The sequence below is a fragment of the Tupaia chinensis genome, unplaced genomic scaffold (genome assembly GCF_000334495.1).
Source record: "Tupaia chinensis unplaced genomic scaffold, TupChi_1.0 Scaffold000275_1, whole genome shotgun sequence".
Taxonomy (NCBI): domain Eukaryota; kingdom Metazoa; phylum Chordata; class Mammalia; order Scandentia; family Tupaiidae; genus Tupaia; species Tupaia belangeri.
This window is the reverse complement of record NW_006159757.1, coordinates 7,993,974-8,004,886: the sequence shown is the minus strand read 5'-3', so window position 1 is coordinate 8,004,886 and position 10,913 is coordinate 7,993,974. Positions and strand designations below refer to the sequence as shown.

Below are 10,913 nucleotides of genomic sequence, written 5' to 3'. Positions count from 1 at the left end.
CTGAGCCTGTGCTGTCCCTGGTCACACAGGGTCAGCGTGGCAGCTAGTTCACCCCGCGCCCAGGTCTGGCCTTACCCAGAGCGTGGTAGTGATGAACCAGGACTATGGGTGGGAGATGGAAGACGTGAGAGCTGCTGATGGGAAGATTTTTAGGAGACTCTGGTGCTTCCTGTTACGTGTGTCCCATTCCAGAAAGGCCTGAACTTTGTCAGTCAGTCAGGTTGAATCTCTTCCAGAACAGGTGGGATTTCTGCCCAGGCGTGCACTGTGAAAGTACATACAATGCAGGCTCTGAAAATATGACTCCGTATAGGCTGTTGCAGTACAGAGCTTTGTCCGTACCAGTTAGACCTTCTCCACCGGGGCTTTCTGTCCATGGAGGTCCCCCAATAGGTTACTTCCCTTTCTCAGGGAGCTTGGCCATTGGATTTGGCATTAAGGGGACATAAGATGCCCACTGCAGTGTCCTGGCTGGTAGACAGAAACAAGAGGAGCGTGTTCTTAGGACACTCCGCCTGCCTCTGTGACTCCCTCCTCGGAACACGGGTGACTGGGCACTGCTGTCACTCCAGCTCCCAGTTGCTTCTGACTACTTTTCTAGTACAGGCTGAGGCCTGAACCGGGCTTTCATGGTCCCAGGACACTTCCCCGTGCAGGACAGGGCAGCGCAGTGACAGAGACAGACCCTACCACTGTCAGAGAGGCTGCTGTGTCATGAACTGCGGTGACTCCAGGAGACCCTCCAGTCCCCATGGCACTCTTATTGGAAGGCTGCTGGACCTGGCTGTAGCCGGCAGACTCTCCACTGGCAGACTCTCTGCATCTTTGGTCTCCTGGCTGGGTCTGCAGGCACCCTGTCTGTCCTAAGAGCCAGAATATGGTTAATGAGTGTGAACTGTGCCGCATGCCCTCAGATCCAGGCTCTGTGCCAGGGGCAAGGGAGTCAGTGTACACCTTCCCCTCCCCCTGCTGTGAGGTCAGAGCCAGGTCTCTCTCTGGACTTGCCTGCGTAGCTCCCTGGGAGGCTGGGAGCAGGCTGTTTTCTTTGACCTGTTGTCTGTGCTTGTTTCCCTCCCTGCTCTCTGAGCACTGTTTGTCGGCGTGGGTGTTTTTGGGATAACTGGGGAAGGAACATGGGTGGGAATCACCCCATCCTGGCCAGCTGGGAGTCACAGACAACGGCAGCCCATGAAGCGGCCTGGCTGCACCCCTGGGTCCGTGTTATTGTATCCCTCAAACCCGGGGGCTTATTTACCTCCCACTCCTTGTAACTGTCACCTTCTCTCTTTTGTCTTTGTCTTGCTTAGGATGCAAAGAAGGGACCTAACCCGCTCATGAGACGCAATAGTGTCACCCCACTAGCCAGCCCCGAGCCCACCAAAAAGCCTCGCATCAACAGCTTTGAGGAGCATGTGGCTTCCACCTCTGCTGCCCTGCCTGGCTGCCTGCCCCCGGAGGTGCCCACGCAGCTGCCCGGACAAGTCAGTCACTCCTCTCTCCTTCACCCTTGGGGGGCTATGGCCTAGGACCTGGGATTGTGTGTGTGTGTGTGTGTGTGTATTATGTACATACGTGAGTATGTCCACATTTCACATACATGGATATAGGTGTTGTGCTTGTATGTGTGGGGATATGCATGTGTGTTATGTTCTGCGTGTTTATGTGTGTGGGTGTGTGTGTTATGTTCTGCATATGTGTATGGGTATGCATGTGTGTTATGTTCTGTGTGTGTATGTGTGTGGGTGTGCAGGTGCATTATGTTCTGTGTGTGTGTGTGTGTCTGTGCATTATGTTCTGCATGTATATGTGTGGTGTGTACCTCTATTGCATGTGTGTTGTATGTGGCGCATTATGTGTGCATGTGTATCTCTAGTGTGTAGCATACTATGGGTGCATATGAGTGTGTTGCACTTGTGTGGGTGTGCGCACACATGCGTGCGTGCTGGGAGAACATGAGCAGCCCACTCTGAAGTTGAGACTGGCGGTGGTGGGAGGGTCTTCCCTTGCTGGTGAGGATTGCACCTATGTTGGCTCCTTGCTGAGGATGAGGCCCTTGCTGGCAGAGTGGAATATCTGAGTCTGGTTATATCTCGAAGTCCATGGAATCCCCCGAGCCCAGCAGCCTCCATGCAGCTCAGGGCCCCCTGGCGTCCGTCCACGTGGACTGAGGACGTCATTTCTGTCCCACCCACTGAGTATTTCCTGGGCTCTTTCCTTGCTGTGGTCCCACAGTGCGGAGCGTGCACAACCCTTAGGGCCTAGGCGCCTGACTCTCAGGCCGGATAACCACGCTACATGGTTATTTCAGCAGGTAGTCAAAAAGTAAGCCAAACAAAACAATCCAACCAGATTTCATTATTTCATTAGCTCTGAAGATTAGAGTCTGGATGATTTTTGCCCTTGGGCATTAGGATTTGTTTTTAGAAGACAAGGCTTTTCCTCACATGCAACCGATCCTTTACAAACATGTGAAATGTAGAAACCTCTGGGTTTAATTTAGCTACCACCCAAGGGCCTACCTCACCTCCACCACTCATACCTTCGAAATCAACCATGAGCTAAATTTCAAATGTGGTTTGTTAATGAGCTCAACGTCAGTGCCACCTTGGGGGACTTCCCTTTGGCCACCTGACTCTTCCTGACTTCCCAGGCAACCTGTGGTTGCGGGGATGGGACATGGGAAGAGTGCTGCAGCCTCTGCGGTCAGTTAATCTCTCCAGGCCTCGGTTTTCTCCTCTGGAGATTGGGGGAGGCTGCAGAAGGCAGGCCCGATGAGGTGACTCCTGCCATGTCCCTAACCTTGCGTAGGCACATGGGAAGGGCTGCATAGGGGCAATGACGGTGATCGGCGGGGAGCCTGCAGACTTGGCTTGAGCTGTAAGTCCGCCATGAGCACAGTGTAGGTGCTTTTTTGTTTGTTTCTTAGTTTTTGTTATATAGTGCATGTGCTCGCCAGAGAGAGACAGAGACAAAGAGGGGAAGTGAGAAATCACCTTGGGGGGCGGGGGATAGCCGTGCTGCGATCTCTTCCTCTCCATTCTCCTATTGGGACTTTGGGCACACACATACAAGCTCCTGATGTGATTTTTCAAGCTGCAGGGTCGGGAACTCAAACTGTGCCGTGAGCTATCTGGGATAGCTGTCTGGGATAGCACGTTAACTTCCACGCCTCCGATCCGCAGTGTAGAATTTTAATCAGGTTAACTTCTCCTCCCTGGTCCTCAGTCTTCTTGCTTTGCAAATGAGGCATAGGCCTGGGACGCCTCTTGGGAATATTCCTTTTTGCCTCAAATCGGAGGACATTTTTGATGAAAACTGAGCAGAATTGAAATGGCATCTGTGACATTCTGCTCTGGGATGAACATGGGGTCATATTGGGAAGGTCAGAAGCTGCTGTTGTGAATGCCTGGGGAACCAGCCTGGGCAGGGGCGGGGTGACCTCTGTTGTAGAGGCTGCAATGGCAGGGGCCCAGTCCTCTCTCCTCAACTTTAGAGCCGCCTCCGACATTGCCTGATACCCCATTCTCAGGGATACCCCGAAACCCTTGGCTAGGCCTGCTGAGAGAGGTTTGGCAGGGCGGGGTCCTGGCTCGCACTGACTTCTCTCTCTGCTTTTTCTCTCTGCAGCCTTTGCTAGGGAAAGCCTGTCTGTAAGTATTTCTATGAGTACTTCTGCCACTTGCCCCTCTCTCCTGCTTGCCAGTTTGGCCTTCCCTGTTAAAATGTCAAGGACGAGGCCAGTTTGTGTGAGGCCTCCCATGAGGGAAGGAGGCGGTGAGCACAGGAGGAGGGAGGAGGGAATTTGTGAATTATTTAGACGAGGATGCATGAGGCCACTGCGACCCAGTGATTTCAGTGTGTGCTGACGCTGTCACCGCCTCAGCTCTTGCCCTCTGTCCCTCTCAAGGCACCTGGTGGTTGTTTGTAATGGCTGTGGTCTGAGCTTGGCAGAAATCCAGGTTCCCTCTTAGAGTCAGACTTGGGGTATGGTAGATTTGGGCCGGCTCCCACTGCCCTTCAAACTCCCTTCTTGCCCCGGAGTGTCCTTTCATTTTGCAGGAAGAAAGTGACTGGTGCCTAACCTCGAAACAGATTCATGAAGGCCATGTAGGCAGATGGCAGTGTAGGGGTGGGTAGGGTGCCCTATAGCCTGCTTTCCTGTAAGAAGGCCCCTCATTGGAGAGCCTGGGGAACCCACCTTTGGGACCCAGTTGTCCTGTGTGGGAAACTGCTCACTGTCACGGTTGCATTTGGGATCAGGTGCTGCTTTCCCAGCGGACCCGTGGGCTTCCTCTTTCTCAGGGCAGAGCGCCCCGGAGACAGGGTGTGATTCAATGTCTCCTCAGCCGCCTTTGGGTAGGTCACTCTGCCTTCCCACTGACCTCCAGTCGCCATAAACTATTCCCATCCGTCCGCTCAAGTCACATCTCCCCTTTACTCCCTTTTGCTCATTTGGTGGCCTTGACTAGTTTTACAGTCTGGAAAGATTTAGAGGCATTTAACCCAAGGAGCCAAAATGCATGGCTTGTTTTTGGAAAAAGGAGCCTCAGGGACGGTGCTGACACCACATGTACTAACGTGTACTTGCGGGGCTTTACGGCTCGCGGAGAGAGTGCTGGCACCTATCAGCTTCTCTGGCTCTCAGAATGGCCCTAGAAGGTTGGCAGGGCCGTTTCTCCCCATCTAACCGATGAGGGCAGAGGTTTGACTTGCCCATGCCCTTAACTAGATTGCAGCAGCCTGTCTCTTCCCCTCTGGCCCTCCCAGGGCTCCTGGTGGTGGTTTGTGATGGCTGTGGTCTGAACCTGGTGTAAACCCAGGTTTCCCTTTAGGGTCAGACTTGGAGGGACAGTAAGTCTGGGCCTGCTACTCCTGCCCTTTAAACTCTTGTTTCTTTCTGCTGGTTTCTGGGAGCAGCAAGAATCCTGTTGCTGCCTCTGCCCTGAGGCCCCTGAGCCTGCAGTCCCAGCTGTAATCCCCTCCCATGGCTCTCACTTTCAGCTGCCTCCTGTGATGGCTCAGCTTTGCTTATCTAATGGTGGCCTGTCCATTCAATTAACCAAAAGACATCCTCACAGTCGTGTCTTATCCCTTAGAAGCAGATCCCGAGCATGGAGGCCTTTAGAATTAGGGCTTTTCCTCGTACAAAAAACTAGCCTTTGGACTAGGAGCTGTCTGGGTTTGCTTTGGTGCATACTCTGTTCCCTTTGACCCAGCCCGATGTGAGGAAACACCTACCGAGAGGGGGCCTTGGGTACAACCCCCACCCTTCCAAAGTTGAACTTGTCCTGAGAAGAGTAAGAGAATGTAGTGCTTTTGGCAAGCAGCCCTCCAGTTCAGCAAAAGTGCATCCTGTGGACCCGTCACACCTGAGTCTGGTCTGCAGCTCCACAGTCCAGTGTGGGAGTGTGACCCACCCTGCTTGGGCCTATAGGAAGTGGCCTAGGCCTGGGATCAAAGTTGATTATTGAAGTCAGACCAAGCTGGGTTTGACTCTTGGTTTACTACTGGCTGCAGTCTTTTCCAATTCTGGCAGGTTAAAGCAGTGCTAGGACCTCAGCTTGCTCCTCTGTAAAACGTAGGTAACAACTTTAATAAGGGGTTTTAATAATGAGGCTGTCGGTGGCACCCCATGAGTGCCTGATGGATGCCAGCTGCTGTTATTACTGGGAAGGGACTTGGTGCCGGGGCCTCGTAGATACTCTCCGGCCCCGGTTTGTGCCTGCCCTGTGATACTCTCCTGTCTCCTCCCTGCCATCTAGCGGGGTTGTTTCTCACCGGCAGGTGCTGGAGCTCTCAGATTCGGGAGAAGGAAGCTGCAGGGGTCTCAAAGGGTGTGACCTGGGGTCTGATTCCCACGAGCGTTGTTTCCTGGTCATATAGGGTTGATGGGAAGACATTGCAGAGGGCCACACTAGCTGCTTGGGATCGAGAAACCACCTGGCATTCATGATGCATCTCTCATTTTTAAATTTCAGATGCACACTCGAAAAAAAAAATACTACTAAAGATTTTTTTTTTCTTTCCAATCTGTTTCTTCCTTTTCCCCCCTGCTATGCTTGAAAGACGAACTGTCTGTCACATATTCTCAAAGTTCTCTCCTTACTAACCTTGCAAAGGTAAATGACTGGTGCATGTCCCTCTGCCCCTCCCGCGTCTCTCCAAGTCATGGCATCCTGGTCTGTGTGCAGACTGGCCGTCGTGGAGTCTGACCCATTTGTCTCGGTGCTGGAGGGTTTTCAGAGCAGTGCCATTGTCCTCAGGTCCATCCCAGTCTGTCTCCTTCCCTCCATGTGTCCTGAGCCAGGGGCCCCACAAAGTGAGTGACACGGACGTTACCTGGCCTCGAAGCTCATTCTTACCTCATCATCATCTGTGGGTGCCAGAAACTGTGGGCTTGGAGCCAGCAGCCGTGGAGGGCAGCAGAGACCCTTCACCCCCCAACCCCATAGCCTGGCTGGGATTCTCCCAGGATTCTCACCAAGTGTCACTGAGGGCACTTGGTCACCTGTTTCCTTTGTCCAGCTCAGATCTGGGCAATGGCTCTGGTGCTGCCAAACCTCATGCCTCTTTTCCCTAAAGATGTCTCCTGCTATGGGTCTTTGGGTCTGTGTGGGGCAGAGGGCTCATGGTGACTTTGACATATCTGTCTGCCTGGCCTCGGCTGTCCTCCCAGCCTTTAGAGCAGCTTTGGTGGAGACACTCAGGATTGGAGAGGATATTGTGTTTCCTTTATTTATTTATTTATTTATTTATTTATTTATTTATTTATGTTAGAGGGTGTGTGTGCTTGCTGGAGTGAGAGAGAAAAAAAAGAGAGGGAAAGTGAGAAAGTACCCGTGGGGGACACACTCACACAGAAATAGTTTCTCCTCCATTCTCTTTTCTGGATTTTGGGAACACATGCATATGTGCCCTGTGTGTTTTTCAAGCTGTTGGGTTCAGAACTTGAACTGTACAGCTGGCCATGTGAGAGCCGGCCACCCTAACCACTATGTCACTGGCTGGCCAGTGTTCCCCTTTGTTTGAGGGGTATATTAGAGAGGTCAGGGAAGGAGAGGACCCTGCTATGTGTGGTGCAGTGGTCACATGTCCCTAGCTGATTCATGAGGATTCTTCAAGGGGATTTTGATACCTGTGAGGCATGGGGTGAGGCATTGATCAAAGGTCACTTTGATCAGACTAGGAAGAGCTTTAGCCATACAGCCTCCTGTGCCTGGCTCCCTGCCTGGACTCCGCCCATGTAGCCATCTGCTTATCACCTGTGTCTGTCTGTCCAACCATGTCCCCAGAGTCTGGATGCCAGGAGCCGGTGTGTGGCTCTGCTTTCAGCTGAGTTGGAGGTCAGCCCTATGCTCCTTAGAGGTCCTGTCTCACGCTCTGTCTGGTGGTGACTGGGGAGGGTCCCTGTGTGCAAGCAGAGAGCAGCTAGGAGTTCTGTGAGGGTTGTGAGCAGGAGGTTCCTGTGGTCACCAGTGATCTCCCAGGCAGCTCTGACACCACTGGAGCTTCTGGTCCTGAGCCACGCCTACCACCTCCATGCCCGTCTCCTACAGGAGACCAGCCCCCATGCTAAGCGGGCTCCTGGTCTTGTGTCTTCTAACTCGGAGCTTGTCTTAGACTGTGCCCTGGGACCTACTCAGGGTCTCTTCACCTGTTTGGTTTATGACACTTTTCTGGAGTTGTATTCTTTGTTTGGGGTGGAAAGAGGGGAAGAAGTCTCAAGTGCATGGCTTTGAGTCTTCTGCTTTGAAAACACAATCAACCACTCATAGCCATTCTCCTCCCTTTTCTTCTGAAAACAGAACCTGAAAGGCTCCCGGAGCAACGCCGACTCCTCCAGGAAACACTGAAGCAGACACCCGGGTTGATTCCATTTCCATTTCTGCAGCTTAGCTTGTGCCCTTCCATCCACCCAAGGCCAGGATAACCCCAAGGACTTCTTCCGAGTTGGGTGGGGTGGAGTGGAAGAGGATTTGCTGGTTGGAGAGATACCATGTGCAGCATCCCCGTCGTCCCTACAGCATCGGGGTAGCTGAGACACCAGAAAACCATGCAGATCTGGGGCTTCCTGCACCCAATACAGGCCACTCACCCTCCCTGGATCTCGGGGATATCTGGCCTCAGACACCTGCCATGAGGCTTAAGGAAGACGACAGCTAGTGGAGAACATGAGAGAGGCCCCAAGGAGGTGACACTGGGTGCCGCTGTGTTGTTATTTTGTTTTTGTCGTCTTAGCCTGGTATGCTGTAGCTGGGCAGATGACACTGGCAGAGAATCCTAAAACGAAAGAGCTAGATCCTAGTTGTTGAAGGTGAAGGGATGTTTAAAAACTCTCACGTGGCTCTTCCATGCATCTTGGCCTGGGACGATGCCTCATGAAGAATGGACTTGGGCAGGTGCTGTGTTGGGGTCTCTTCTCCCAAGAAGTTCCTGAGCTGGGACTCGCCAGTCAGCCAAGCAGGGTACACTCTCCTGCAGATCCACACACCTTCCCGGGCCTGTGCTCTGCCTCTGAAGAAGGGGTTTAAGGACAGAATGGTGTGGAAGCAGATGTAAGCTTTTTGCCGAAACATACCAGCTCGGTCCTCCCTGTCCCAGGGAGCTGCAAGACCACTCTGTTCACCTATGTGGACTGGAAGGCCGCTGAGGGGACCAGGATCACTCCTGGAGCTGTGTTTGCACTTTTTAATGGCAGAAATGTGACCTGAGAGTCGCACCTTGTCTTCAAGAACTTGGAAATCTGGGTGCGGGGCTCTTGAGGCTCTTGAGGCTGGGAACTTCTGAATATGGGGAGCAGGGCATGCCCATGAGATGGGGAAGCCTGGAGCATTGGAATCGTGGCAAGACCAACGACGCGGGACAACAAAGAGGATACCTGACTTCCTTCCCTCAGGACTTCATGGCCGTCCACTTTTCCCAGGAGGGAGCAACAGTCTACACCAGGCCACTTCCTCCAAGAGGATGCTGGGCACCTGGGGACTCCTAAGAGTGGAAGGCCATCCTTGCCTTACTTCTTGGCCTCTGTGACCCTTTCGGGGTTGGAAGCAGGGATTTGGGGACTCGTGATTATAAGCACCTGGTGTCCTTGCCTGTTGACTTCTCCTTGATTCCTCAGATCCTGGGGTAGGAGGAGTATCTCATGCCCAGAAAAAACAATTTGGAAACCCAGCAGAGTTTGTCCAAATGACCCTTTAAGGGTGTCTCAAAGCTTGTGCCAAAGGTCACGTTCCTTTCCTGCCTTCTGCTCATAGCCCTAGCTCCTTCTAACTCAAGGAGACAGGGCCTAGGGTAGAGTGGGATGTAGACACCTGGGCCTAGGAGTGGAGAGGAGCTTTTTATTCTTTTTTTTTTTTTTTTTTTTGAGAGGAGTTTCACAGAATGCACGTTTCTCTGATTGGGATTAAGCGGGAAATAGGGGCATGCATCAGGTACCATACAATTAAGTCGTGGCTTTCTCACTGAACGTTTATATCCTCCCCACTCACCGCACCCCTTTAATTGGCAGAGAGAATGTCTGTATATACATTCCCATACAACTTACAACTTGGGCAATTTCCCCTCTTTTGTAGTATCTTCGGTCTTGTCAGACTGCGTGCGTGTGTGTGTGTGTGTGTACATACGCGTGCATGAGTGTGGGCATGGTGTGTGTAGGGTGGCCATATTTTTAGACAGGAGGGGCCTTCAGGATGCTCTTGAGAATGGTCTCTTAGGTTCCACTTTCTGTCCTCATCCTCTCCTAGTTGTCAGAGCCAACTGAACATAGACTCTTAAATCTGATGCAGGTAGGGGCCTGATGAAGGTGTTTCCCCGTCATCTCTGACTACCTAAAATCCATGATCTAAATAAAGAAGGCCTTGCCTAACACAGAACTTCAGTTTGGTGAGAACAGACATAAATATGGATGGGGAGAGCAAGTCTCGGGGCAAATAGACTGCTGCTTCATTGGAAAACTCTGGCCTGCCTTCTGAGGAGGTGTTGGATGGAGCGTGAGTCTGAGCTCCCACTGTGGGACTTTAGCTTCTATTAATCTCTGCCCCTCCACACCCCCCAAAAATAACTGGGACCAATTTTTTTAATGTTGCATATTTGTTTTTGGGTGGGTTTCCCCCCTTATTATGTCCTGAGACCATGGGCAAAGGTCTTTATTTTGGGGGAGAAGAAAACTGTTTGAACCACACCAATGATTTTTTTTGTTTGTAATACTTGAAATTTATTTTTTTATTATTTTGATAGCAGATGTGCTATTTATTTATTTAATATGTATAAGGGAGGCTAAAAATAGAAAGCTGTATAGATTGGGTTTAGTTGTTCATTGGTTTGGGGCCTTTTATGTGTGACTTATGACTTCACTGTGTTCTGTATATTTGTCTGAATCAATGACCCGGAATGAAGCTGTGCCAGCTTTCAAACAGGGGATGCCTTTCTGAAATTTGTATATTTTGCAGTTACCAGACCAATAAAACACCTGGTTGAAATACACTTTTGAAGTGCACCTCTGACCCTTTCTTGGTGGAGGAAGAGTCTTTAATTGACATCTGTGGTCAACAGACCGCTCAGTTCCTGATCTACCACTTCATTATCTTCTTTTTAATCAGGACATTCAAATACAGGTTGTCTAGTGCCTATTTTTGGGAAGGAACAGCTGACAATCTTCTTATTTTCTTTTTTTTAAATGACTAGATTTATTTTCTAGTTTCAGGTCTTCTTTGTCTTTTTGACAGAAATGAACAAGAAGTACATACAGAGAGTTCCTTTATACCCCTTCAGACCTTGCACAGTCTTCTCTATTTATTATTATTTTTTAATTACTATGATTTTTTTTTGAGAGATTTTGTATAGAGCATGTGCGCTCGCCAGAAAGACACAGAGAGAGAGAGAGAGACAGAAAGCAAGAAATCACCCCCCCCCCC

The 10,913-nt window shown here is 51.1% G+C and overlaps 1 protein-coding gene across 4 annotated transcripts in view; it reads left to right on the top strand.

The window, feature by feature from the left end:
• The window catches only part of PFKFB3 (6-phosphofructo-2-kinase/fructose-2,6-biphosphatase 3), a 118,631-nt gene extending 108,149 nt beyond the window's left edge, over positions 1–10,482 (top strand). For 2 of the 4 annotated variants that reach the window (XM_006150056.3, XM_006150053.3), the window contains exons 14-17: positions 1,308–1,481; positions 3,628–3,650; positions 6,067–6,119; positions 7,806–10,482. In XM_006150056.3, the coding sequence (XP_006150118.1) occupies positions 1,308–1,481; positions 3,628–3,650; positions 6,067–6,109 (240 nt within the window). In that variant the 3' untranslated portion in view covers positions 6,110–6,119; positions 7,806–10,482. The remainder of the gene's footprint in view (positions 1–1,307; positions 1,482–3,627; positions 3,651–6,066; positions 6,120–7,805) is intronic. The other 2 variants (XM_027772469.1, XM_006150054.3) reach the window with 2 other exon arrangements.
• The last annotated feature ends 431 nt before the right edge of the window (positions 10,483–10,913 follow it).